This window comes from Hippichthys cyanospilos, chromosome 1, assembly GCF_059441005.1.
Source record: "Hippichthys cyanospilos isolate Australia breed blue-spotted pipefish chromosome 1, RoL_Hcya_1.0, whole genome shotgun sequence".
In the NCBI taxonomy this organism is placed as follows: Eukaryota; Metazoa; Chordata; class Actinopteri; order Syngnathiformes; family Syngnathidae; genus Hippichthys; species Hippichthys cyanospilos.
The window spans coordinates 7,759,710-7,782,384 of NC_142369.1; the positions used below are offsets into that span (position 1 = coordinate 7,759,710).

Genomic DNA, 22,675 nt, shown 5'->3' on the forward strand with positions numbered 1-22,675 from the left:
AGAAAGCTGACACCCCCTAAAGTTACCATAGCAACACACCACCTGTAATGTGCCTTAGTGCTGCCACGTGACGTTTCTCGATGGCCAACCAAAAAGTAGCGTCGTAATATTTTTCGTTTTTTGTTTTTTCAATTACTTACTTTGTGTACATATTACTAGTGCAGCGATTGATAAATATCAATTTTGATCAATTTTAACATATATTATTTTTTAAAAAAAATCTCATCCCTCAAGAATTTGTTTGCCACGGTTAGGTTTTGGTCGTCCTTGTGGACACGCTTTTGTTTACCGACTGCTAGCCAAACGGTGCTAGATTCGGATGAAAATGATTTGTAGGTAGAAACTACTTGGATGTATTAAGACAGCATCACATATACCCTTGAAATTCGGAAAGAAGTAACCTTTACAGCCCGGACGCAGACTCTCTCGGTGGACAACGTGCGTGTTAAATTTTCATGGTAATTGTGTTAGCTTAGCATGCTACCGTGCAGAGTATTTACGTTTTGTATGGTTCCATTCGGGTAATAAATTGTCGTGTTCCCTCATGCAGATGATCGAGGTGGTGGCCTCCATGGCTCGAGGCCCCGTGTTTTTGGCCGGGGAGCTAATGGAGTGTCTCATCACTTTTAGAAATCCAATGTCCCACTTTTCCACTTCTGCGAGCAGGTAAATTGGGAATGCAATCAACTTCACTGGCATGCTGTCCTAACACCATTGAAGTAGTTGCAACAAATTAGAGTTTTTGTTTGTCTATGTCCGATGATTTTTGTCCTATTAGATTTCAGCATGTATGTGTTTCCATGTCAAGTCTAATTTGCCTGGATCCTGCTGAATCAATTGTGATAATCCGTGTAACAAACTGTTGTAAAACTAGGACTGTTTTTGACTGGCTTTTACACAGTCAAATTTGACTAAAGGTCCAAATACCAAATGCACTATTTTTTTTAACGAATTGACTGTACGGTGTCCTAGTGAGATGTTGGCATGGGCCAGCGCCCAGATCCATTGCCAGTTTCACGCAAGCGAAAGCAGAGTGAGTCTACCAAGCCGTGGCAACAAACAAGATGTCCAAGCTGACAGTGACACAGTCCTCATTCCAAGCAGAGGTCAGTGAGTTACAACCCAAAGATGTGTGGTTTTCTGTATCACGCTAAAATCTAACCGACTCTATCTTCACTAGGAGAGCGAGGCCAATGTGTTCTGGACACGCCCCCCAAAATCCTGTTCTGTGACCTTTGTCTGGATCCAGGAGAGAGCAAAACATGTGTGTCAACGTGTGATTATAAATGACAACACCGGAACAATGTTTTGAGGTGGTGCATTTGTTTTGTATCGCAGATTCGTATAGTGAAGTCGTACCTGGCGACGGTCCTCCCAGTTTTCGGGGCCAGTCTGTCAAGTATGTTTACAAACTGACCATCGGCTGCCAGAGGGTCAATTCACCTATCAAACTTCTCAGAGTTCCTTTCCGTGTTTTGGTTCTGCAAGGTGAGAACATTTCTCTGAAATTGTTGGTAATATTTGACCTCTCTCCTATCACTTAAGTTATCTCTTCTATTTTTTTGTGGTCCAGAACTTTTATGTTGTACTTAAATGACTGTTATTTTAATGTGAAAATCATTTGCAATGGTTAAAGTAAGGAAATGACAAGATTAAAAAATATATAAAGCTGATAACTGAAAAACTGGAGATGATTGTTCACCATAATTTTGAGAAAATGAGAAAAAGACATCTACATACTGGTAAATGTGAAAAATAAACATTCTAGAAAGTAATTGTGAAAATAAACACAACAATTCTAGAAAAATCATGTGTGAGAACATTGTGTCCACCTTGGAATACTGGAGTGGCAACATCAAGTTGTGGAGTTGTTTTGCTTCAGGAGGAACAAATGCAAATGTATTCCAAATAAATAATGACCTGAAGGTTTCTGCCATTCTGCTTAGAAAGTGGCATCAATATTTGAGACCATCATTCTTGAAAAAATCCTGTCATTATTTTGTCTTTTAACAAACAGAAGAGGACCTTTTCTGCCTTTCCTTTCTCTTAGGTATGCCAGAACCCTTATTCACTCAGGACGAGGAAGTGTCCCCTTCTAACCCGTTCCTGGAGGAAGAGGAAGCCGGCCGGAGGGACGCGCGGCCATTGGAGCGAGCACTGGACATGCTCATGGTGTCCACGTCGAGACGCTGCCCTCGTGAGTTGTCCTGATTGTTGCTGAAATGAAGTCACAAATATGAATGTCTAATTTTGATCATCTCCAGACATGTTCAACATCACCAACATGCGAGGGAAAGTGGCAAAGTTCTGCATCTTCAAGACTATGTACAGACTCGGAGAGGACATCATCGGCACATTTAATTTCTCAGAGGGAGACATTCCGTGCTTGCAGGTGCTTTGCGACACTCGCGGTTCAAATAAGAGGGATCAAATAATTGTCATCAAGAGATTTGTTTTTCTTCTTGCCAGTATTCGGTGAGCCTCCAGAGCGAAGAGGAAATTCAGCAGGAGTACCAGCGGCGGCCCGGCCAGCCTCTTAGCGTGACGGGACACGGACGGCATCTGGAATCGTGCCTGCACACGGCGTCCAGCCACTTCTCCCTCCCCGTCCCCCTCAACGTAACGCCAGGCTTCAGCACGGATATCGGTGAGTCCAGACTGACAAACAACATGAATGCGTGTTTCCTTTAGTAGGAAATCAAAGAATGAAAAAGTGACTGATCATTTCGTTTTTTTATGGTAATGTAATTCATAAAGATTTGGAGAATACACTAAGATCATTGCTATTTTGTCTATAAGTAACTCCTCATCTCTAACACATTTTTCTTGATAAGATGGCGACAAAGCTCTATTTTTTTCTGTCTGAATAAAACACTTGGTGGTTCTCAAATGTGCGTATGCGAAGGCTCTCCAGAGGGTACGTGGGATTTGAAAATATATTTAATATGTAATATTCATGCAAAAATATTTTAGAATAATTGTCCAATTGTGTCAATGTTTCAGGAAAATATGCTGTAAGTTCTCAAAAGGAACTTTATAATGTGCAAGCTATTCAATGTCATTATCCTAAACACCCAGACTCCCCCATGTTAGAATGGTTTGACCCAAACTGTCACATGCCACCTAGCGTCATGTGTGAGTCACATTAATCACATTAAGTTAATGGCTTGTTTTTGAGAGCAGATTTTTTCATATGATCCCAAAGGAGTATGCGTTATGTTTTTTTTTTTTCTGTGCAAAAATCTTTATTTAGACTGTCCTTGGTTTCCAAATAGTCCAAGAGAGAACTATACAAATGCCGTTCCAAAGTTTGATGAATCATAAAATGTCGGCACAGTACTATTTTAAGTTTTTTCTTTCTCTCAAAAAAACGATAACAGCTATTCAATGCCGCACATTTCACAGAAGGGAATATGTAGGTATAATGTTATGCATTGCATGAAATAAAAGGCTCCCCTGCAGCAAAATAAAAGCTTTCCTGCAACACTTAGTTCTTGGATCGAAGCTTTTTGTCAACGACAAGTCCCACAATGAATAGCAAGAACTTTCCATCATGGGAAGCAGGCTAAGCCACTCAGTGAAGTCATTGAAAATCTTGCAAATGTCATAAATTGTCCGCTAGCGCCTCCTGGTGGTTTTGTGGTATTATCACAAAAATGTCTACTGCACTATTTTCACGGGTTGTCGTTGAAAGGATTAATGCAAAAATTGGGGGAAATGCATTGTAAAACATCTGGTTTTAATATGTCCAAAATTGACAATATTTTCCATTTTCAATGGCAGTAAATGAGCCTGACATGGGCTAAATTTAAATTCTGCAGGGTGTACCTCAACCTCCCATTTGCAACCATTTAAAATGGATGGCAGGATAGCATATTGAAAGTTGACATGTTTTGACAGTCTGCTATATTTTAGCCTCCCAGTGTTTTTTGTATTTTTTTCCTTTGATGTCATACATCAAAAACATCTACAATCCCGAGTTGAGTCAAAATTTGCCCCAGGGGTTAACAAAGTTCCTTGGTCCATGATGTGGGCAATATTTTTTTGTCTAAATGAAACTTCTCAGCTTAATTTAACATATTTACTGGATGCATTTCTGCCATTTTCCGGCATCTTACTGCCAAGGAACTATGGTGAAGTGAGTTGAGCAATTTCAAGTTGACTAAAGTAGTGCTTTGCTGTCATCTTGTAGCCCTTTCGGGTGGGGAATTTTGACATTGAGACCACTCTATCACTGATCGTGTCTATAATGCTAAATAAAAATGGACAGAATGACTGATAAACCGATTGCCGTCATATTTCCACTCAACAAAACTTAACTTTCCAGTTATTCTGAGGTGGCGGCTGCACTTTGAATTCGTCACTGCCCGGGAGCCCGCCGAGCCACCCGTGGTGCTCCAGAACGAGTCGAAGGCGACGGTGTGGGCCGGCACCCAGCATGTGGAAGTGGACACCTTCAGCTGGGACCTGCCCATCAAGATCCTGCCCACCAACCCGGCCTTGGCATCCTATGAGTCCCAATTCACGGGGACCAACAGTATAAACATTTGACTGTGAATCAAGATAATGAAAACATGCCTTTCAAGAGGTTAACCATTTTTGTCTAGTCAAACTCCCAGTTTCCAAGCTTACGATTGACATTTTATGTGTGAAGCTGGACGATCAAAAGATATTTAATCTGCGATTTTGACTGTGGCGCGACTCGATTTTTAAACATGATTAAAAAGATCAATCAATGAGCAGAACGGCCCGGTGTTTTTACATGTTTCCGATGACGTAAGTAAGTACCCTGAAAGCACCATATTGCTTGCGTAGCAAGCGTGTATTGCATGTGATTCCGCCATCCCCAATAATTACACCATATTTTGTGATTACAAATCGGAAACACATACACATGTAAATAAAATTAGATAAAGATGAAATTACTCAAAGGTACAAATTCTAAGTCTGTGAAAGTCAAGTTAATAAACTAGAGGTCAATCTCAACTTTTGTTAGCATTCAAGGTGTCTACTCCATTTATGTAATCCTCATGATCACAGGTTAACCTAATAAATCTAAGATTTATGGAATTAAAAACATTTTTAAAAGTATGATAGATACGATATGTTTATTCAATGTATGCAAAGCATCAAAGGTGAAGATGTAGCAGAATGAAAATGTATGAGGCTTGAATTTCACATAATTACAAAGTCTTTTTGTACTTAAAAAAAAGTTAAAATGGATGTTAAAAAAACGTTAAAAAAAACCTTCAAAAATAAAGTGTTTGATGTGCAGGGATAAAATAATGGTGATTGTTATTGTTATTTCCATAAGCCTTTCCTAATTTATCTATCATAGTTAAAAGTGCGATTGATATTGGACATAGCTTTAACACCTTGTATTAGGGAATTACAATACACACTTTTTTTTTTTTAATAGCTCATTGACATTGTGTCTTACAGAAAGAGGCCAGTGATTATTTCCTACAAATAATACATGTTTGTTCATCTATCTATTCCAGCGACACAAATGGCAGGTCCAATTGAGAAGTATGGAAACAATGGAGATTCTATTGATCTTTTTTGAATTGTGTTTTTAATAAGGAAAATTATATTTCTATTTAACAAACAGAACTTGCACAGAGCTCCAAAATAAGAGGCCAAGTGTGCTTGCTTCAAACTGGTTTCTTGTAACTGCATGTAGAAAACTGACAAAAAAATAAGGCAAACTTGGTATATATATATATATAAACATCAAAATATTCAACCAAAGCATATTTTTTGTTTCACTTTAGCGTCGGCTGGTCAAGCCCTCAAGATGATTGTGTAGCTGAAGCGAGCCGTGGCTCGGATCCGTCATGCGCTCCCCCGGGACGCAAGGCAGGCGCGTGTCCGCCGTGAGGACAAGGGTTACCTTGCAGCTCACCGGCTCCACTCGTACCTCACACCAAGCCGGGTAATCCACCGGCCGCTGCACCCTGCAAAGCAGGCTGACGTCAAACGAAGGCCTTTTTTTTCCCCACACGCCAATCAAATGTGTGACAACCACATTTTGAGCCTTTTTTACTCACATGTCACAGCATCCCACGCCCATGGGCTGCAGACAGGTGCACTGCATGCAGCTGTCGTCCAGCCAAGTATCGCCCAGCGCATAGTGTCGCCCCTCGAACACACACAGCGCTAGAAAGAAGATGACAATGACATTTCAGAAAATAAGCGCAATGGTGAAATGTAGGGTTAACCGAGCTTGTGAACATCACATGACCAAACGGAAAACAAGGCGAGCTGTCATTACCTGGATCTTGAACATGTCATGTCGCTCAGAACAATAATAAAATCTGTTTTTAAAGGTATCAATTGCACATGAAAAAAATAGTGCAGTTAGCAAATAGGCAATTTGTTTTTCCTGCTAAAAATGGCTACTTCTGCTTAACCCTTGTGTACATACTTTGCAAGCTATAAACATTGCATTTTTTTCCTAATTTTGTAAATGCTTCTAAAGGCGTAAAAATGAAAGTTATTTATGAATATTTTTTTTCCTTCAACCACTCAAATTGCTCAGTGGCATCAGTTCTATCCATACGTATCCAGGTTAAATTTATTAACACACAAAAAATTGAAAAATGGTACGGTCTGTATTTGAAGCTTGTGAAGTGACGATGACACTTTTGATGGTCTCTACCGCCACCTACTGTCTTGAGGTGAAACAAGTCAAATAAGAATTTTCTGTTTTCTGACAGTTTGACCGCCGCTCTACAGAATGTTGCAAAAATCACAGGAAAATCAATGTCATAAATCCTATTAAAATGCCCATCAAAAATTGTAATTATCATGGTTTTAGATGTATCATGGTTTTATTTTTGTACACAAAATCTTGCATATCCATCTGCAAGTGCAATGAAATCTCAGAATGGTTGCATATTAAATTTTACATGTTTTAATCATCTGCTGGAAATTTCAGCTCCCTAAAATCGAAAGATTTTCCATTATTTGTTTTCCAGAACATTGTCCCAAATCGGGTCAAAATTGACACCAAGTGGAAAGCTGTTCTGTAGTAGTCTAACAAATTCATGTGAAAATAAACAATATGTAATTGGTTTCTTGGCTGATTATAATGTTTAATAAGCTACTTAATTATGAATTAACTAATAAATCATTCATAATTAATTATTTTTTTACTTATAAAAGTTGAAAAAAAAAGTTAAATGACTACCAAGCAGTTATTCTCTCTGTGAGGTATATATCTAAAACAATCACTGAATTATAAACAAATACAGTACAATGAATGTTTGTAACATTTAAAATATGAAATACTATTCGAATATGAAAACGAAGCTTGCATAAAGCTTGTTGAAATTTTGTTTTGAATTTCAAGTACCGTATATTCTGAAAGCCAGTTCTGTTGTATTAACTGTAACTTTTAAGGCAGCTAAATCATCATCTGAAACAAACTAAGCTTTTTTTTTTTTTCCCCCCAGTGTAGAAGGATCACCTTTGGAGTTGAAGTGGCACAACGTGGGGGCCGCAGCGCCGCCGCTCATCCACAGAAGAAGAAATCCAGAAATCTGGAGGACACACTTGATTCTATTAAGCTCCATCGCCGTGCACATTTGTCTCCTCCGTTTCCTCACATTTATACTTCCAGATGTGGTATTGACCAGGGCAAGGAGGTGTGGCCACAAGAATCACTTAATGGCGGTGACTTGGAAAAAAAAAAAAGATAGATAGTGGTGAGAAGTAAAAAAAAAAAAAAAAAAGAAAGAAAAATACTGTGGATTTAGGCATCGCTTCACTTGAGTGATTTTTTTATTCCGGTAGTGATTGTACGCCAGTTTGAGAAGCTTTTGGCCGTTACACTGTTCCAGCATGTGAGGTTTACGCTATGTGTGGCAAAATTCTCAAAACAGGATCTCTTCTTCACACATGAGGCAGTGCAACACTGACTACCATGACCTCTGATTAAAACACCTAAACAGAAATATTAGCTTGTTGAGCATCATAATTGACTGCTATGAAAAAAAAAATCTTGTTGGATAAGTCATACATAGAAAACTTGTCAGTACGTATTGGCAGAATGTGAGAATTGCTTGCTGTATATTCACCAGGGACGGACACCAGGGAGCTGAAAATTCACCCAAATGGTGACAACATGTTTAAGTTCAACATGGCACAACTAATTAGTTATCTCACTAGCAGGAGTGTGCCATCCCTTGGCTAAAATACTGCAAGAATTATGTTATTCTGTCTGTGTTGGTCAGAAAAGAGGGCTAATATATTGATAATCGTTTTCCAAAGCTTGCAAATATCTTATTTTGTTTTATCACAATGATAATCAGCCTGCTTTCATCAAGGACTAAAAAATTTTACAATATTTGTTATTTCAAGGCTGAAATTCTGACGATGTGGACCATCTTAGTCCCTAAATCAGTAGGTAGGGTGCTGTGCAATCTGTGTCTGATTACTGATTTCCTGGACGACATTTGTAGTAATATCTTTCGGTGTATTTTATTCAGCAACTCTATAACATAGAACGTGTAACGTTGTCTGCTCATTTTGTCTCATCTGCTGGAAAATTACATCACAAAATAAAGGCATAAAGCATTTTGCAAATGAATGACTAACACAAGTTGCTTCTTGTTCCAGTTAATTAGCTCTTAATTTGAAAAAAAAAACAGTGTTCCTTTATTAATGTTCACGGCATACAAAACACAAACAAAGAAGGGTAAAGTCAAAGGTCTTTGCGCTGACAGTGATAGATATTTTTGATGGCAAGATTTTCCTCCATAAGTTCCGCCAGAGCTGGTCTGACCCCCACCATGAGGATGAGATCAGCCCCTTAAAAAGAATTAGTTGAGTCATTGTTGATAAAAGGAAGGGCCACACAGGGGGGCCACCCAGTCTTTTCGCCGAGCTTTTATCTTCCACAATCAAATGGAAAACAACACAAAACAGAAGTCTGAATTATGTCGTGTCAAATGTATTGTATTCTTCATTTTCTTGTCATCGCTTTCCTTTTATATGACCATTTTTCCTTCCTTGTATCCTCATCTCTTACTTTTAAACTATGCCATTTTTCGTCCTTACTTTCTTCCTTCTCTTCTTTTATCCTTGCTGCCATCCATCTTTCCCTGTTTCAGAGCAGCCTTGTTACGTTTTCTCCTTTCTATTTTCCATTCATCCTTCCTTCTCTCCTTTCACTTCATCGTTATTAACCGGTTAGATTTTTCATCCGTTTCTGCTTCAATTATCCTCCTTTTTTGTTTCTTTCATACGCCTTTACTCCATCATCTCCCTTTTTCTTTCTATCGTTTCCATGTTTTTAACATCCTTTTCTTCCACCTTCTTATACACCCTCCGATCCTGAGCTTTAAACACCGATCACATGAAGTCGGTGACGCACTTCAAATCGTTCTTTCCTATCACAACTGACAATCAATAGGGCCACTCTTGTGTGAATAAGTTTATGTCAAACGTGTAAGAAATAAAATAGGACAGTTTCCGGCATATTTACTCGATGTAAAACGCGGTGTGCGTTGCCCTTTAAATTCAAGTTTAGCTTTGGCGTCAAACCCCGCCTCTTTTCCTAGTTCTCCTATCAGTAATTCTAATCAAGCCCCGATTCTATCGATCGCCATTCTTTACTAAATTCTGCACAGAGTCGCATCGTTAATTGGCTGCTCTTGTCTGAAAATAGCTATCGCTTGCTGCTTGGATTGTTATGAAGCTTTAAAAAAGATCAATAAGCCCCGGAAAGGGGTCTCTAAATGACAGATTTGCCTTTATTACACCATTCCGATGTAATAGCTAAATTCTTGTCAGGCCACTTCGAATCTGTGTTGAGGGGCTTTTGTACAGGTCCGAGGCCTTGCATAGCAGAACAAATCGTACACAAAAGTCTCACTCAGACAAGCGAGTGGGATTTACGTCGAACATTTCTGTTCAATATGGGTGCTTTAGCGGATACAATCTGACGCCCTGACTCATAGAGTACGAGTTTTCTATTTCTTTCCAACAACGCTTTGAGTTTTTGAAGAACGCACTTTGGATTTTGGATACGGAAATGGATACGGATAAGTTTAACTACGTTTACAGCTGCGACCTGGACATCAACGTTCAACTAAAGATGTAAGTCGTGTCCGTAAATATGCATATTATTGTTACTTGACCGGAGACAAATGCTGTCTTGTGACCTTACAGGAAGTTAGTCATTTATCTGAGTTGTCACAATTTTAATTGGTCTTATTTTGCTCCTAAGAACAAATAAACAAAGGGAACTAACTCTTCGTAAAAGCTTCAATGTGAGCGAGTCCTCAGTTTACGACCTAGTTTGTTCCCCGGCCAACACGAATTTGTACGTAAATCGAGGCTCGACATTTTCTTGTTGCAGTAAGATTAGTATTACACATTTCAAACAGAATTTTCAAAACAGTAAGTCCGGCCGTAATTTAGCGTGCCCCTTGACCCAAATGACGAAATATTCTTTCACCAGGCCATAATCTAGCATTGATCTACGATAACGCAGTAGCACATTGGCTAGAATCGAATAGAATAGAATAGAATAGAATAGAATAGAATAGAATAGAATAGAATAGAATAGTTTATGTTGTATGATATAATCACTGGTAAAGTCTATCCCTTGGCAAAATCTATATGGAAAACACAGCCAGCCCTGAGTAAGTGTGATTTTAATTGGTCATAGTCACAGTCAATCACTAGACTATACTGATGTACTTTTTTTTTGTTGAGAATATAGATTACTTGCTATGTACAAGTCGAAGATCAGTTTCCACCTCTAGATGATTTAAGAATGACTCCTGAAGATTTCAACAGATCCTTTTTGTGTGTGTGTGCAAATATGCATCTACAGAGGCAGTTTGGAAGGCAAGCGAGAGCAGAAGAGCTACAAAGCCCTATTGGAGGACCCCATGCTTCGCTTCTCCGGCCTCTACCAGGAGCACTGTTCAGACCTCTACGTTACCTGCCAAGTATTCGCCGAAGGAAAGCCTCTAGCGCTGCCGGTCCGCACTTCCTATAAGGCCTTCAGCACGCGCTGGAAGTGAGTTCAGAGGCCTGTCCGTTGGCTTCTGCGCACTTTCCTAAAATGCCCATGTACTTGTTTACAGCTGGAACGAGTGGCTGCGGCTGCCGGTCAAATACCCAGATCTGCCCCAAAGCGCCCAGGTGGCCCTCACTGTGTGGGACATTTACGGGCCTGGTCGAGCTGTCCCTGTCGGGGGTACGACGGTCACACTTTTTGGCAAATATGGGTGAGTTGTCGATTGGTTTTATCGTAAAGCTCCGGCTGTGGAATTTAGCGCCCCACCTTTGAGGAGCCATGGCACGTGTGTCTATATTTGCAAATATTCACAACATTGAGAAAGAAAGGATGTATACACACACGGACCAAAATAGCCCACTGTCTTGTCACAGGATGTTCAGACAAGGAATGCACGACCTGAAAGTTTGGCCTGGCGTGGAGGGTGACGGCGCAGAGGCCACCGCCACACCGGGACGCACCAGCAACAGTCTGGCTGAGGACCAGATGGGCAGACTCGCCAAGGTATCTTGTTTCGCCAGACTAAACCGGAAGTTCCTGACTGACCTTCAAGCTAAAACACCATATTGTTCTAGGGCCCCGACCTGGAGGTACTTGGTGATGTGAGTACCAGTGGGGCATTTAGTCGTGTGTGCGTGAGGATGCAATAAGGCTTGATGAATGTGCATAGTTAATTCTGAATTTTCAGGAATTCACTGGCGTGTGTCTGCACGCATGGTCCTCACATAAGAGAAAATCGGGTTTTCTGAGGAGGAAAATATTCACAATTGTTTTGTCTTGGCCAGGGAGGCTCAATACATCGTTATCGGTCGACCGGCCAATAGCGAAAGTAGTATTGGTAGATTTAATGGCATCAACCGACAAGCGGAAAAAAACACACACACAGGTGTAGTCAGTGTGGCTAAAAACTAATTTCAGATACACATATCCATTCCCATTGTGACCGAGGTAAGATATCTATGTTGCTCTCCTGATATTTTCAACGATTAAGGCATTAAAACTCAGTATCAGTAGTAGTGCCGTATGTTGATTAATTCATTTTAAAGATATTGTGCATGATTTTGGGCTCGTTGTTGTAGTTGCTTTGTGACATTTTGGAGCTGCTGTTTGTTGAAGGACTTAGCGGATATTGCTCATGCCGATTAGCATGTAATTTACCCCCTTGTGGCGCTGAGGTGTATTGGTGACCCAACCCAAAATCCCTTCCTCAAAGCATCACTATGACGCCCGCATCACTCACCAGACTAAGCACCGCATTTTAAAGTCATAAACACTCAAAGTCACAGATATTACAGTGGAATATGAGGGTGGCAGCGGCAAGTGGTAAAAAAATGATAATAGCTGCACTTCAAATGAATGTTATTGTTTAAAAAAAAAAAAAAATATATATATATATATATATATATATATATATATATATATATATATATATATAACACCCCAGTTTTTGAAGTGTATGCGCTTACTAACAAATAATCACATCCAAGGAATGGTAATGGCTAAACTTGCTAAAGATGTGCACTTTTTAGTTTTGCATCACCATAGCGCTCAGCTCCTTTTTTTTCCCCCACACCACACAGCTGACCAAGGCCCATCGGCAAGGACACATGGTCAAGGTGGACTGGCTGGATCGCTTGACCTTCAGGGAGATTGAGATGATCAATGAGGTGAGATTTTGGCTACATTTTGTGGCACATTACATTCGGTCAGCACGTCTTGTGTGCGTGATATGTATTTTTGTTTTTGTATTTGCCAGAGCGAGAAGCGCAGCTCCAATTTCATGTACCTCATGGTGGAGTTCCCCCGAGTGAAAACGAACGACAAAGAATACAGCATTGTCTACTATGAAAAGGTGAGCTTACTGTTTTTAGTACAGTGAACCCCAGCACATATTTTGTTACCTGATTAAGGTCAGAGTGGAGAATTAAGTGTCATTTTCCCATGTGGGGGCGACACTTCATTAGCAAGCCACTAAATCTCACTTGCCAATCAGGATCCATGTCCAGTATGTAGCAAAACACCCTTCCGCCAATAATAATAAACACTTTTTTGCAGGCGATATGTGTCAGACCACCTAAGGTGACAGTACACAATGCAGAGACCAAAAAAGTTTCATCCCTCCCATAAATTTGTATCTGAACACACAAAAACTGCAAAAAAAGTAGTTTTAATCTATGCAGCTAGGGCAGAACAAAGTTGAAAAATAATGAAATAGCAATCACCCTCCCCCATACTAGGATTTAATGTCTGATTTTTTTTTTTCAAAATCCTATTTCCATGTTTTTTTCCAACAAACACAAACAATAAATTATCTGTAATACAACAAATAAAATTGGATTCATCATACATACAAGTTTTGGTGTTATACGTTGATAAGACACACTTTTGTATGCGATGGAATGTGAAATATGTTTCCAAAGTTTTCACTGGTAGTGTTACAAGTGTCGTTTTTGATATTGATATGAATTTGAAAGTAATATGGCAAGGATTCCTTTAAACGAGTAAATGCATTCCTAAGATGAAGAAATTGTCATATAGCAGGGAAAAATAGCAACCCAAGAACACTTAGAATTTTAACTCATGGATGGATGAAAATGTTTGTTTTATTTTGTGTGAGTTTGTTTCATTTGCATTCATATTTATGTTCCTATTTATTTAGTATGTACCAACTTTGTTGTATACCTGCTTTATAATGACAATAAAGACATTCTATTCTATTCTATTCTATTCTATTCTATTCTATTCTATTCTATTCTTTCATCTAGCCTAGCTGTTTGTTTATGATTTTTTCTGAATAAATAAAAAGTAGTGGATTGATGCCAAGGAACTATGTTTATGTTTGGCCACGAACAATCAAAGAAAAACTCAATTTTCCACAATATGTTCTAAGGATAAGGAACATTCATTGTGCAGGTGGCAGATTGAAATGTCGTTTTTTTTCAGGATGGAGATGATGCAGCGCCCATGCTCACCAGCTGTGAAATTGTAAAAGTTCCTGATCCGCAGATGTGCATGGTTAGCACACACACACACACACACACACACACACACACACACACACACTCGCACACATGCATTTGGAGAAAGATAGACGTCGTCCATTCTAATTGTTTTTGTCATTTGCCTACCGCAGGAGAACCTGGTGGAGAGCAAGCATCACAAACTGGCCCGTAGCCTCCGCAGCGGGCCATCCGACCACGACCTTAAGCCCAACGCTGCGACGCGGGACCAGCTCAATGTAAGTTACATGAACAAACCCTGTTCTATCCATTTTTTTTCATCTACTGGCGATATTAAAGAAAAAAGAAGTAAAGGCAGTAAAACCACGATGAGCCAATCACTCCTGCTTACTTTAGTTTTGGACCAAGCTGTGATATGATCTCATCTCAAATAAATCTGGGATCGATCCAAACAAATAAAGTCTTTTTTTTTTTTTTAACTATTCCATTTAGGTATGTTCAATTCCATTTTTTTCTAGACCGATATTACTTTGAGCACACAACTCTTGAGTGGTCACTGATACTGATAGCCCTAACTCTAAAAAGACAACATTTTAAAGACAGATCCATGTATTACAATATGGTATTTTCCCTGAATATTTCATGAAATTAAAGACAAATTTCTCCTTTTCTAATTTGTAATTTCTTACTTTGTATTGTATTTATTGTGAATCTAGTCCCAGAGAGCCTCCATCAAGACTTGTTACTCGCATGTCTTAAACTTGTATTTTTAACCTCAAACCATACTTTTAGGTGGAGTTCAGTTATATTTAACTTTAAGTAATAGCATTTAAACTTTTTTTTTTAAATACATATATTTTTAGTGTGACTGCTACTGTATTTTCCTGACTTTCATAATCGTGCTGCATCTTTGCAGCGATGGTGGTTATAATACATTTAGAACTACTGTTAAATAAAAGAAAACAAAGCAAAAAAACAACAATGAAAACAAAAAACATGATCCACATATTTTTAGAGAAGAGTAATGATGTGTCTTTTGGGTCAACAGATCATCGTCAGCTACCCGCCGACCAAGCAGCTTAGCTCAGAAGAGCAGGACCTAGTGTGGAAGTTCCGATACTATCTCACCACTCAGGAAAAGGTCCGTTCCGCCCCGACTCCTCCGCCCCGGTGCCCGTTCTTTACCGTGACAGTTTTTCATCCACTTCTGACTCAGGCGCTGACAAAGTTCCTCAAATGCGTCAACTGGGATCTGCCCCAGGAGGCCAAGCAGGCCCTGGAGCTGCTGGGCAAATGGAGGCCCATGGATGTGGAGGACTCCCTGGAACTTTTGTCCTCGCAGTTTACCAACCCGACGGTGCGACGCTATGCTGTTGCGCGACTGCAGCAGGCTGATGACGAGGTATCTACCAAAGAAGGAGAGTCGATCAAAACTTTATTTCTAAGGCTCTTCCCATACAGAGATTGTAACCCCTGTATGGATGGATTGAAAAATAGTGACTGTAGTTTAGGTATAGATCAATGACTAAAACTTCAGTTTCGTCTTGGGTTCATCAGGAAATGGCTACTATGCAGGATTTTTTAGTTTTTTTGGTCGCTGTTGATCTTTGACAGAAAAATATACAGCTTACTAATTGGTCATCTGTTTGATTTTAAAAATTAGAATAAACAAAATAGCATTTGTTTCCTCCCAATGCATTTCAATAGGTGTCAAATTGTATAGCAGATTTTCGCTTTTTTATGTCACAATTTTTATATTTTTTAAACAAACTGTGACTTCACATTAAAGTAAAGTAGTGACATCCAGGTCATTTCTTTGCGCAACTTTCCTGCATTGCTAACCTAATCATTGCTTGAAATACCAAGGTTTGCTTTGTTTTCTTTAACATATTTCCTAATTTAATTTTAGGATACAAGGTTATGCTAAAGATTTTTATGTAATAAAAAATAGACTTGTATACAACTACAGTACTGTAACTGGTTAGTATAGAGTATATAAGGGTAATAAGTTAAACCAATCTGCAAGTATCAGCCATTTGGCTAATTATTTTTGGCTGAGGTTTGAAGGGTCCTAATTGGCCGGCCGATTTATGAGTCTGGCCCTAGATTTTTTTTTTAATCTAAAATGCAGTTTAAAACTTTATCCATTGGCCTTGTGTCATAACAAGACACAGAGATAGACAAGTGTAAAGTGTAACTGTGTAAATTGACGCCACGTCGCTTGAGAACATTACCAAGAAAGAGCATGTACTGGTTAAAAAGCACTGGGCCTGCTTTAATCATTTAATTACAATTTGTCTTCCACGCTCTGTAGGACCTGCTCATGTATCTGCTCCAACTGGTCCAGGCGCTCAAGTATGAAAACTTTAGCGATATCCAAGGAGGCCTGGAGCCAGGAAGCAAGAGAAACGGCCAGGGACTTTCAGATGACTCCACACTGGACAGGTCAGCACTTTTGGAGTTTGTGCTTTTTGCTGCTTTTTGGACGGGAATCAGTCGGACGTCTAAATTTAACTCAGAAATGCTGCCTGGGTGGTGACTATGATTATTTTTCTTTCACACACCGACACAAGCCGCTGCGTGTTTGGGTTTTTCTGGATTAGCTGCCAGAATTTTACGGATTGGCCCTTACCCTGTTTTTTTATGTTGTGTTTATCGTTCGTTCAGCTCCCAGATCCTGACGGCCACATCTGGATCTCTCGCCACTACGCTGAAAAGCAAGGAAGGAGCAGACGGCGAGAATCTTGAGGTAAGACTGTGATTTCTTAGGTGGTAGAAACAACGACAGATTTATATGGATTATGAGCTGGAGATAAAGAATTACAGAAAACATTTATTAGATATACATAGAAGCTAGCTAGCTACAAGGAGTATAGCAGTCGTCCGCATGCTATTTTTGTGGGAAAAGGCATGTTTCTTTTGAGTCAAAGCTTAAAAAAAAAGTACAATAAAAAAAGACACCTTGTCACCCTACAGTCTGAACTAGTATGCCATTTTTTACACATCTAAAGATTGAGGCAGAATTTGTTTTTAATTGTATAATTATTTTTAAAATCAGAATCAAATAGTGAGACAGTCAGAGATTCCCGCCCCTAATATATCTATCTATATATATATATATATATATATATATATATATATATATATATATATATATATATATATATATATATATATATATATATATATGTGTGTATATGTGTGTATATGTGTGTATATGTGTATATGTGTATATATATATATATGTGTATATGTGTATATATATATATATATGTGTATATGTGTATATGTGTTTTATTTGCAGCAAGACTTGTGCACGTTTCTCATCTCACGTGCTTGCAAGAACTCGACCCTGGCGAACTACTTGTACTGGTAAGTTCCCGTGTGTGTCTGCCCTAACCTTTTCAAAGTTTAATTCATTTGTTGTTTCTCCTCAGGTATGTTATCGTAGAGTGTGAGGACCAGGACACACAGTTGAGGGATCCCAAAACCCATGAGATGTACCTTAACGTGATGAGGAGGTTCAGCCAGGCTCTGCTCAAGGTCTGCCAAAGAATATCTCATCCACGCCGCTCGTCCTTTCGCTAACTCAATTAATCATTTCCAGGGCGATAAGAGTGTGAGGGTGATGCGTTCGCTCCTCGCTACGCAGCAGACCTTCGTGGACCGGCTGGTGCAGTTGATGAAGGCCGTGCAGAGGGAGAGTGGCAATCGCAAGAAGAAGGTGTGGAATCATTGTGAATAATTCTCAAAAATGATACACAGCTCTGACTTGAAATTTGACTTGAATTTTTTCCGTGATTACGCTCGGGTTTCAAATGAACTTGAGTTCAGTTTTTTAAAAATGCACATTGTGCTGTTCATTCTGCTAGACAGCCCTACTAGACTGGAGACTCAGCTCCTATCTCAGCTTCACAGTATGGTGGTAATATATCAGCAATTCTTGGCAGAGGATAAAGAATAGATCCATATATTTGTATTCTACAGGCTAAATTAAATTAGTTGCTTCGCTACACTGCTTATTTTCATATATCAATTGCATTAAGGATTGCATGAAGGGTAACAAGGGATGCTAATTGTTTGCTTTTGGTGTTTCCCATTGTATGTTAGCATCAAGATAGCTTTGAAATACAGGAGTGATTTTGTTTTGTTTGACCTTAACCTTTGTGATAGTGGCAATAAATAACTTTTTGGAAGAATATTCACAAATTTTGTTTTATTTTATCTTATTGTGGAGTGAGTTGAGATATCTGTTTCTAAAAAGAAAGTAGTAATTTGGATACAGTGACACATCTCAACTGTGTGTGTGTGTGTGTGTGTGTGTGTTCAGACTGAGCGGCTCCAGGCGCTTCTGGCAGACAACGAGAAGGTGTACCTCTCAGAAATCGAACCCATCCCGCTCCCGCTGGAACCTCAGATCCGAATCCGTGGAATCGTCCCTGAAACGGCGACACTCTTCAAGGTCCAGCAAAGCTCTTGCTCATGCATTTTTTAGTAAATTATTCTTTTTAAAGATTCCAACCACCAGTGCACACACCTCACTTGTGTGTCTGGCTCTTTCGCATCAGAGCGCACTGATGCCCGCCAAACTGATCTTCAAAACTGAGGCCGCCACCACCTATCCGGTCATCTTCAAACACGGGGATGACCTTAGACAGGATCAGCTCATCCTCCAGATCATTTCGCTGATGGATAAAGTATGCTTACATACATTAGCTCATTCTTACTAGTTATATAAACCGTGTATCAAAACAATCATTTTTTTAGGATTTGAAGTATAATTTCAGCTTTTACGTACTGATGTATTATCTAGGGCTGTGTTAATATTTACATTTGTTAAGCACCATAATTGTTTTTAGTTACTAAGGAAGGAGAATCTGGATCTGAAGTTGACGCCCTACAAAGTGTTAGCCACCAGCACCAAGCATGGTAACTGTTGCAACATAGGACAATGGGATGGCTTAGCAATGGATTACTTATCTATCTATCTATCTATCTATCTATCTATCTATCTATCTATCTATCTATCTATCTATCTATCTATCTATCTATCTATCTATCTATCTATCTATCTATCTATCTATCTATCTATCTATCTATCTATCTATCTATCTATCTATCTCTCTCTCTCTCTCTCTCTCTCTCTCTCTCTCTCTCCCCCTCCCTCTCTCTCTCCTTTTTTTTTTCAGGTTTCATGCAGTTTGTCCAGTCGGTTCCGGTTGCTGAAGTGCTGGCAACTGAAGGCAACATTCAGGTTAGAGACTTTCATGTTTCATAACTAAATACATAGCTAAACTAATGTTTGTTTGTTTGTTTACTGTTTTTTTTTAACAATTGTTGCTTTCAGGCAAAGTATTAGCGTCTCAGATTTTCAGGGGACAGAACGTTTAAGTTTTATACGAGTATTATTTGGCACCCCAAAAATCATATATTCCATCAGTGGTTCTCAACCTTTTTTCAGTGATTTACCCCCTTTGAAATATGTTTTCAGCCAAGTACCCCTTAACCATTGCAAAGCATTTTTGTGTAAAAAAAATTAAATGAATAAAACATGCCATGCAATGTCTGATTTATTATACTTTAGACCTTTTCAAACTTAATTTGTTTAGGTCCACAAAAAGTGTCTTTTGGATAATAAAATAAATCTGTTACCAAAAAGAAATAACTTAATTATTAATTAATATTTTTCCACAAAAAATAATCAATATAAAGTGTCAGACCCGGCCCTGTCCACTGAAAAATATTTAACATGAAATATTCAATGTAAAGCGTGCTGTTTTGGATTACAGTAGAGATCTGTTCAAAAAAATACATCATTAACTTAATTATGAATAAATATCTGTCCACAAAAAAATAGTCAACATAAAGGGTCAGACATGTTCTCAAAAAGAAATAATTATGAGTAAATATTTGTCCACAGAAAAACCTTTGGGATCATAGTAGAAATGTGTTCCCCAAAAATAAATCATCAACTTGACAGGTAACGAGAGGTGGCACATGACAAGTTGAGTGGAACCTTTCTAGTATGGGGGGGGGCTGTTTTTTTTAAATAATGAGACTGAATAATCTACTGACATGTGTTTTCAAACTTATATTTTCCTGACAAATTTCATTAATTCAGTAATTATTTTTAAAGGATTTTTGCACGTTTGTCTGTTTTATTCATAATCTCGCGTACCACCTGAAGTTCCTTCAAGTACCCCCAGGGGTATTAGTACGCCCATTTGAGAAGCACTGTATTAGTCACATCGACTCCATTACCAGACAAACCCATTAATACGTAACAAATGCAAATACCTTAGATCATGTTCCCAAATACTTTTCCAAAGATCTTTGAGTACAGCCGTGAGAAGCATTTAGTTATTCTGATGGCAGAGATTGTTGAACAGATACATTATTTCAAAACTCCACTTTGGGTTTAGAGCTTCTTCAGAAAGCACGCACCGAGTGAAAAGGGGCCGTATGGCATCAGCTCAGAAGTGATGGACACTTACGTGAAGAGCTGCGGTGAGTCTTTCGGGGACCGTTCTTTTGGGGACTTTGATCTCAACGCTTGTTCCCATGCATCCCAGCCGGTTACTGCGTCATCACGTACATCCTGGGTGTGGGAGACCGACATTTGGACAATCTGCTCCTGACCAAGACCGGTACGATAAAGCGATTCTTCTTACACCCCTGAGTGTGTTTTTCTAATATCTTTTCCATCTCTTTCCTCCTCCAGGGAAACTCTTCCATATTGACTTTGGCTACATCCTGGGCCGCGATCCCAAACCACTTCCACCACCGATGAAGCTGAGCAAGGAGATGGTGGAGGGCATGGGGGGCATGCAGAGCGAGCAGTACCAGGAGTTCCGGAAGCAGTGCTACACGGCCTTTTTGCACCTGCGCAGGTACTCCAACCTGATCCTCAATCTCTTCTCCCTCATGGTGGACGCCAATATTCCGGACATCGCCTTGGAGCCGGACAAGACGGTCAAGAAAGTACAAGACAAGTTCCGGCTGGACCTGTCGGACGAGGAGGCCGTGCATTACATGCAGAGCCTGATCGACGAGAGCGTGGGCGCCCTGTTCGCCGCCGTGGTCGAACAGATACACAAGTTTGCTCAAGTAAGTTTCTCAGTTGGGTTGAAGTCAGGGGAAAGATTTGACTGTTCCTATTTTAAATTGCTCTGAATCTGGGCTTCAATTTACAACCTCAGACCATGCGTATGCACAATTAATGAGCATTTTTTTTTAAAGGTTTTAAACACGTTTTATTTTTAAAATGAACAAATATTGAAACTACATTTTAGCTTATAAATGGGGCAATAATTCATACCTCATTTTCACATGCCTTAGTTTCCTCACTGTAACTATTAACAGTATTTTTTTTTTTTTTACATCCAGTTTGCCATGCTTCTCTATTCATTTTCCTATGAATATCGTACGTTTTCCCTATGTGTTTTCAGTACTGGCGTAGGTGAGATGTGAGACGACGTAAAACCCGGCGGACTTGGAAGTCTAAGAAACTACTGGAGAAAAAAAAAAAAGGCCAAAAATGAACTGCAACAAATGGCTAATGCAAACATGCATGTCCTGTTTTTTTTTTTTTTTTAAATCCTGTAAATATCATTTAGTGTACTAATGAATGAATTGTATAACTCACCACATCTTTTCAGCCTGTCATCATGCAATTGTTTTTATTTATTAAGCATCGGTCAGGTCGGCTTTGGAAACAGGAATCTGTTCTCATTCGCCTTATCTGAATAAATAAAGATGAAATAAAAAAACAAATCAGGACATTCCCACATGCTTGTGTCAACATAGTGCGGCTTTACTCAGCTTTGTTTAAAACTGAGGATCTATTAATAACAAATCCAAATCTACGGGGGTTGCACAAAGGGGGTCGGGTTAAGGCCACAAGTTGTTCTTGTTTACAAAAGTGATGCGTTCGACATTGGAAGCCAGAACACAGTTTTTTTTTTGTCTTCTTTTCGTCCAATATTGTAAACTGTTTCCATTTCATTAGAAATTCTTACTCACCAGGCACTCCTGTGGTCCTTGACGCCATCAGTCAGAAAGCTCCGCCCCCTCAACCTTGTTTTTAACCATGACTAAGCGCACAAATTACCGTTTATTTTTATTGCTTTTATAGGGACTATGGTGAGTATTGATTCCAATTTAGAACTTTTGCTAATGCTTTGTTCTAGGAGCATTTTTTTTTGTTCAAATGAAAACTAGGAATTATTTTTCTAAGTTCCTGAGCATTATTAAAAAAAACAAAAAAAACGTTACACTTGCTTCTAAGTGAATGAGGCTTCTTATCCCATCGTTCGGTGTTCCATTTTTGTTTCATCTGGTGTCAAAAAACTGCATGCTATTTGGTGTGTAACGCGTTTTTTTTAACCTTACTTTACAAAGGGCACTCAACCACTCCAAATTGTCCTCAATACAATTCAGAATGTTATAATAAAACAATCCCCACCTATTGTCAACCAGGGTGTGCCACAAAGTTCAGTACTCTGCCCCTTTTGTACAACTATGAAGATTAATTTAATTGTGGGTTTCTTGAGTTCATGTGAGGTATTGTTACAATTATATGAAAAACTAAGAAATATTTGTTTTTATGGAAAACTGTATTTTGAGTTGGTCAAGTATTTGTAAAAGGTTTGAGAACCACAGGGTTTCAAAAATGAAAAGA

At 39.1% G+C, this 22,675-nt stretch overlaps 3 protein-coding genes across 5 annotated transcripts; 2 read left to right on the forward strand and 1 right to left on the reverse strand.

The window, feature by feature from the left end:
- The first annotated feature begins 81 nt into the window (after positions 1–81).
- On the forward strand, positions 82–4,745 carry rgp1 (GP1 homolog, RAB6A GEF complex partner 1). 2 transcript variants are annotated; one of them, XM_088421081.1, is made up of 9 exons: positions 82–458; positions 551–666; positions 973–1,106; positions 1,181–1,264; positions 1,339–1,488; positions 2,051–2,197; positions 2,265–2,392; positions 2,470–2,647; positions 4,328–4,745. In XM_088421081.1, exons 1-9 carry the CDS (start codon positions 456–458, stop codon positions 4,549–4,551), a joined length of 1,164 nt encoding a protein of 387 aa, XP_088277207.1. In that variant the 5' UTR covers positions 82–455; the 3' UTR covers positions 4,552–4,745. The 2 variants fall into 2 exon arrangements, with proteins under 2 accessions (XP_088277207.1, XP_088277217.1); XM_088421091.1 differs by having other exon boundaries at positions 82–438.
- A 1,025-nt stretch (positions 4,746–5,770) lies between these two features.
- Positions 5,771–7,591, reverse strand: msmp1 (microseminoprotein, prostate associated 1). The gene is made up of 3 exons (XM_088423666.1): positions 7,472–7,591; positions 6,051–6,159; positions 5,771–5,957 (listed from the first exon to the last, which is right to left on the reverse strand). Exons 1-3 carry the CDS (start codon positions 7,587–7,589, stop codon positions 5,771–5,773), a joined length of 414 nt encoding a protein of 137 aa, XP_088279792.1. The 5' UTR covers positions 7,590–7,591.
- A 2,045-nt stretch (positions 7,592–9,636) lies between these two features.
- On the forward strand, positions 9,637–21,768 carry pik3c3 (phosphatidylinositol 3-kinase, catalytic subunit type 3). Of its 2 annotated transcripts, XM_088430187.1 has the most exons (24): positions 9,637–10,104; positions 10,847–11,035; positions 11,103–11,246; positions 11,410–11,539; positions 11,611–11,637; positions 12,616–12,702; positions 12,792–12,887; positions 13,979–14,050; positions 14,169–14,273; positions 15,044–15,136; positions 15,212–15,397; positions 16,310–16,440; positions 16,663–16,744; positions 17,300–17,367; positions 17,433–17,538; positions 17,603–17,719; positions 18,326–18,457; positions 18,564–18,692; positions 18,855–18,924; positions 19,185–19,249; positions 20,418–20,502; positions 20,568–20,642; positions 20,717–21,102; positions 21,444–21,768. In XM_088430187.1, exons 1-24 carry the CDS (start codon positions 10,040–10,042, stop codon positions 21,456–21,458), a joined length of 2,655 nt encoding a protein of 884 aa, XP_088286313.1. In that variant the 5' UTR covers positions 9,637–10,039; the 3' UTR covers positions 21,459–21,768. The 2 variants fall into 2 exon arrangements, with proteins under 2 accessions (XP_088286313.1, XP_088286324.1); XM_088430198.1 differs by lacking the exon at positions 11,611–11,637 and having other exon boundaries at positions 9,638–10,104.
- Positions 21,769–22,675: the final 907 nt, after the last annotated feature.

Bases quoted from the DNA above. Each gene is read 5' to 3' on its own strand.
- rgp1 (XM_088421081.1), top strand. The intron at 1,107-1,180 runs GTCAGTGAGTTA...TATCTTCACTAG, and splicing joins AGTCCTCATTCCAAGCAGAG to GAGAGCGAGGCCAATGTGTT. The intron at 2,198-2,264 runs GTGAGTTGTCCT...GATCATCTCCAG, and splicing joins CACGTCGAGACGCTGCCCTC to ACATGTTCAACATCACCAAC.
- msmp1 (XM_088423666.1), bottom strand. From the start codon at position 7,589: ATGTGCACGGCGATGGAGCTTAATAGAATCAAGTGTGTCCTCCAGATT. The intron at 6,160-7,471 runs GTGATCCTTCTA...TCTTCTTTCTAG, and splicing joins GTGCCACTTCAACTCCAAAG to CGCTGTGTGTGTTCGAGGGG. The intron at 5,958-6,050 runs GTGAGTAAAAAA...CCTGCTTTGCAG, and splicing joins GGCGTGGGATGCTGTGACAT to GGTGCAGCGGCCGGTGGATT.
- pik3c3 (XM_088430187.1), top strand. From the start codon at position 10,040: ATGGATACGGATAAGTTTAACTACGTTTACAGCTGCGACCTGGACATC. The intron at 11,247-11,409 runs GTGAGTTGTCGA...GTCTTGTCACAG, and splicing joins ACACTTTTTGGCAAATATGG to GATGTTCAGACAAGGAATGC. The intron at 18,693-18,854 runs GTATGCTTACAT...AATTGTTTTTAG, and splicing joins TCATTTCGCTGATGGATAAA to TTACTAAGGAAGGAGAATCT.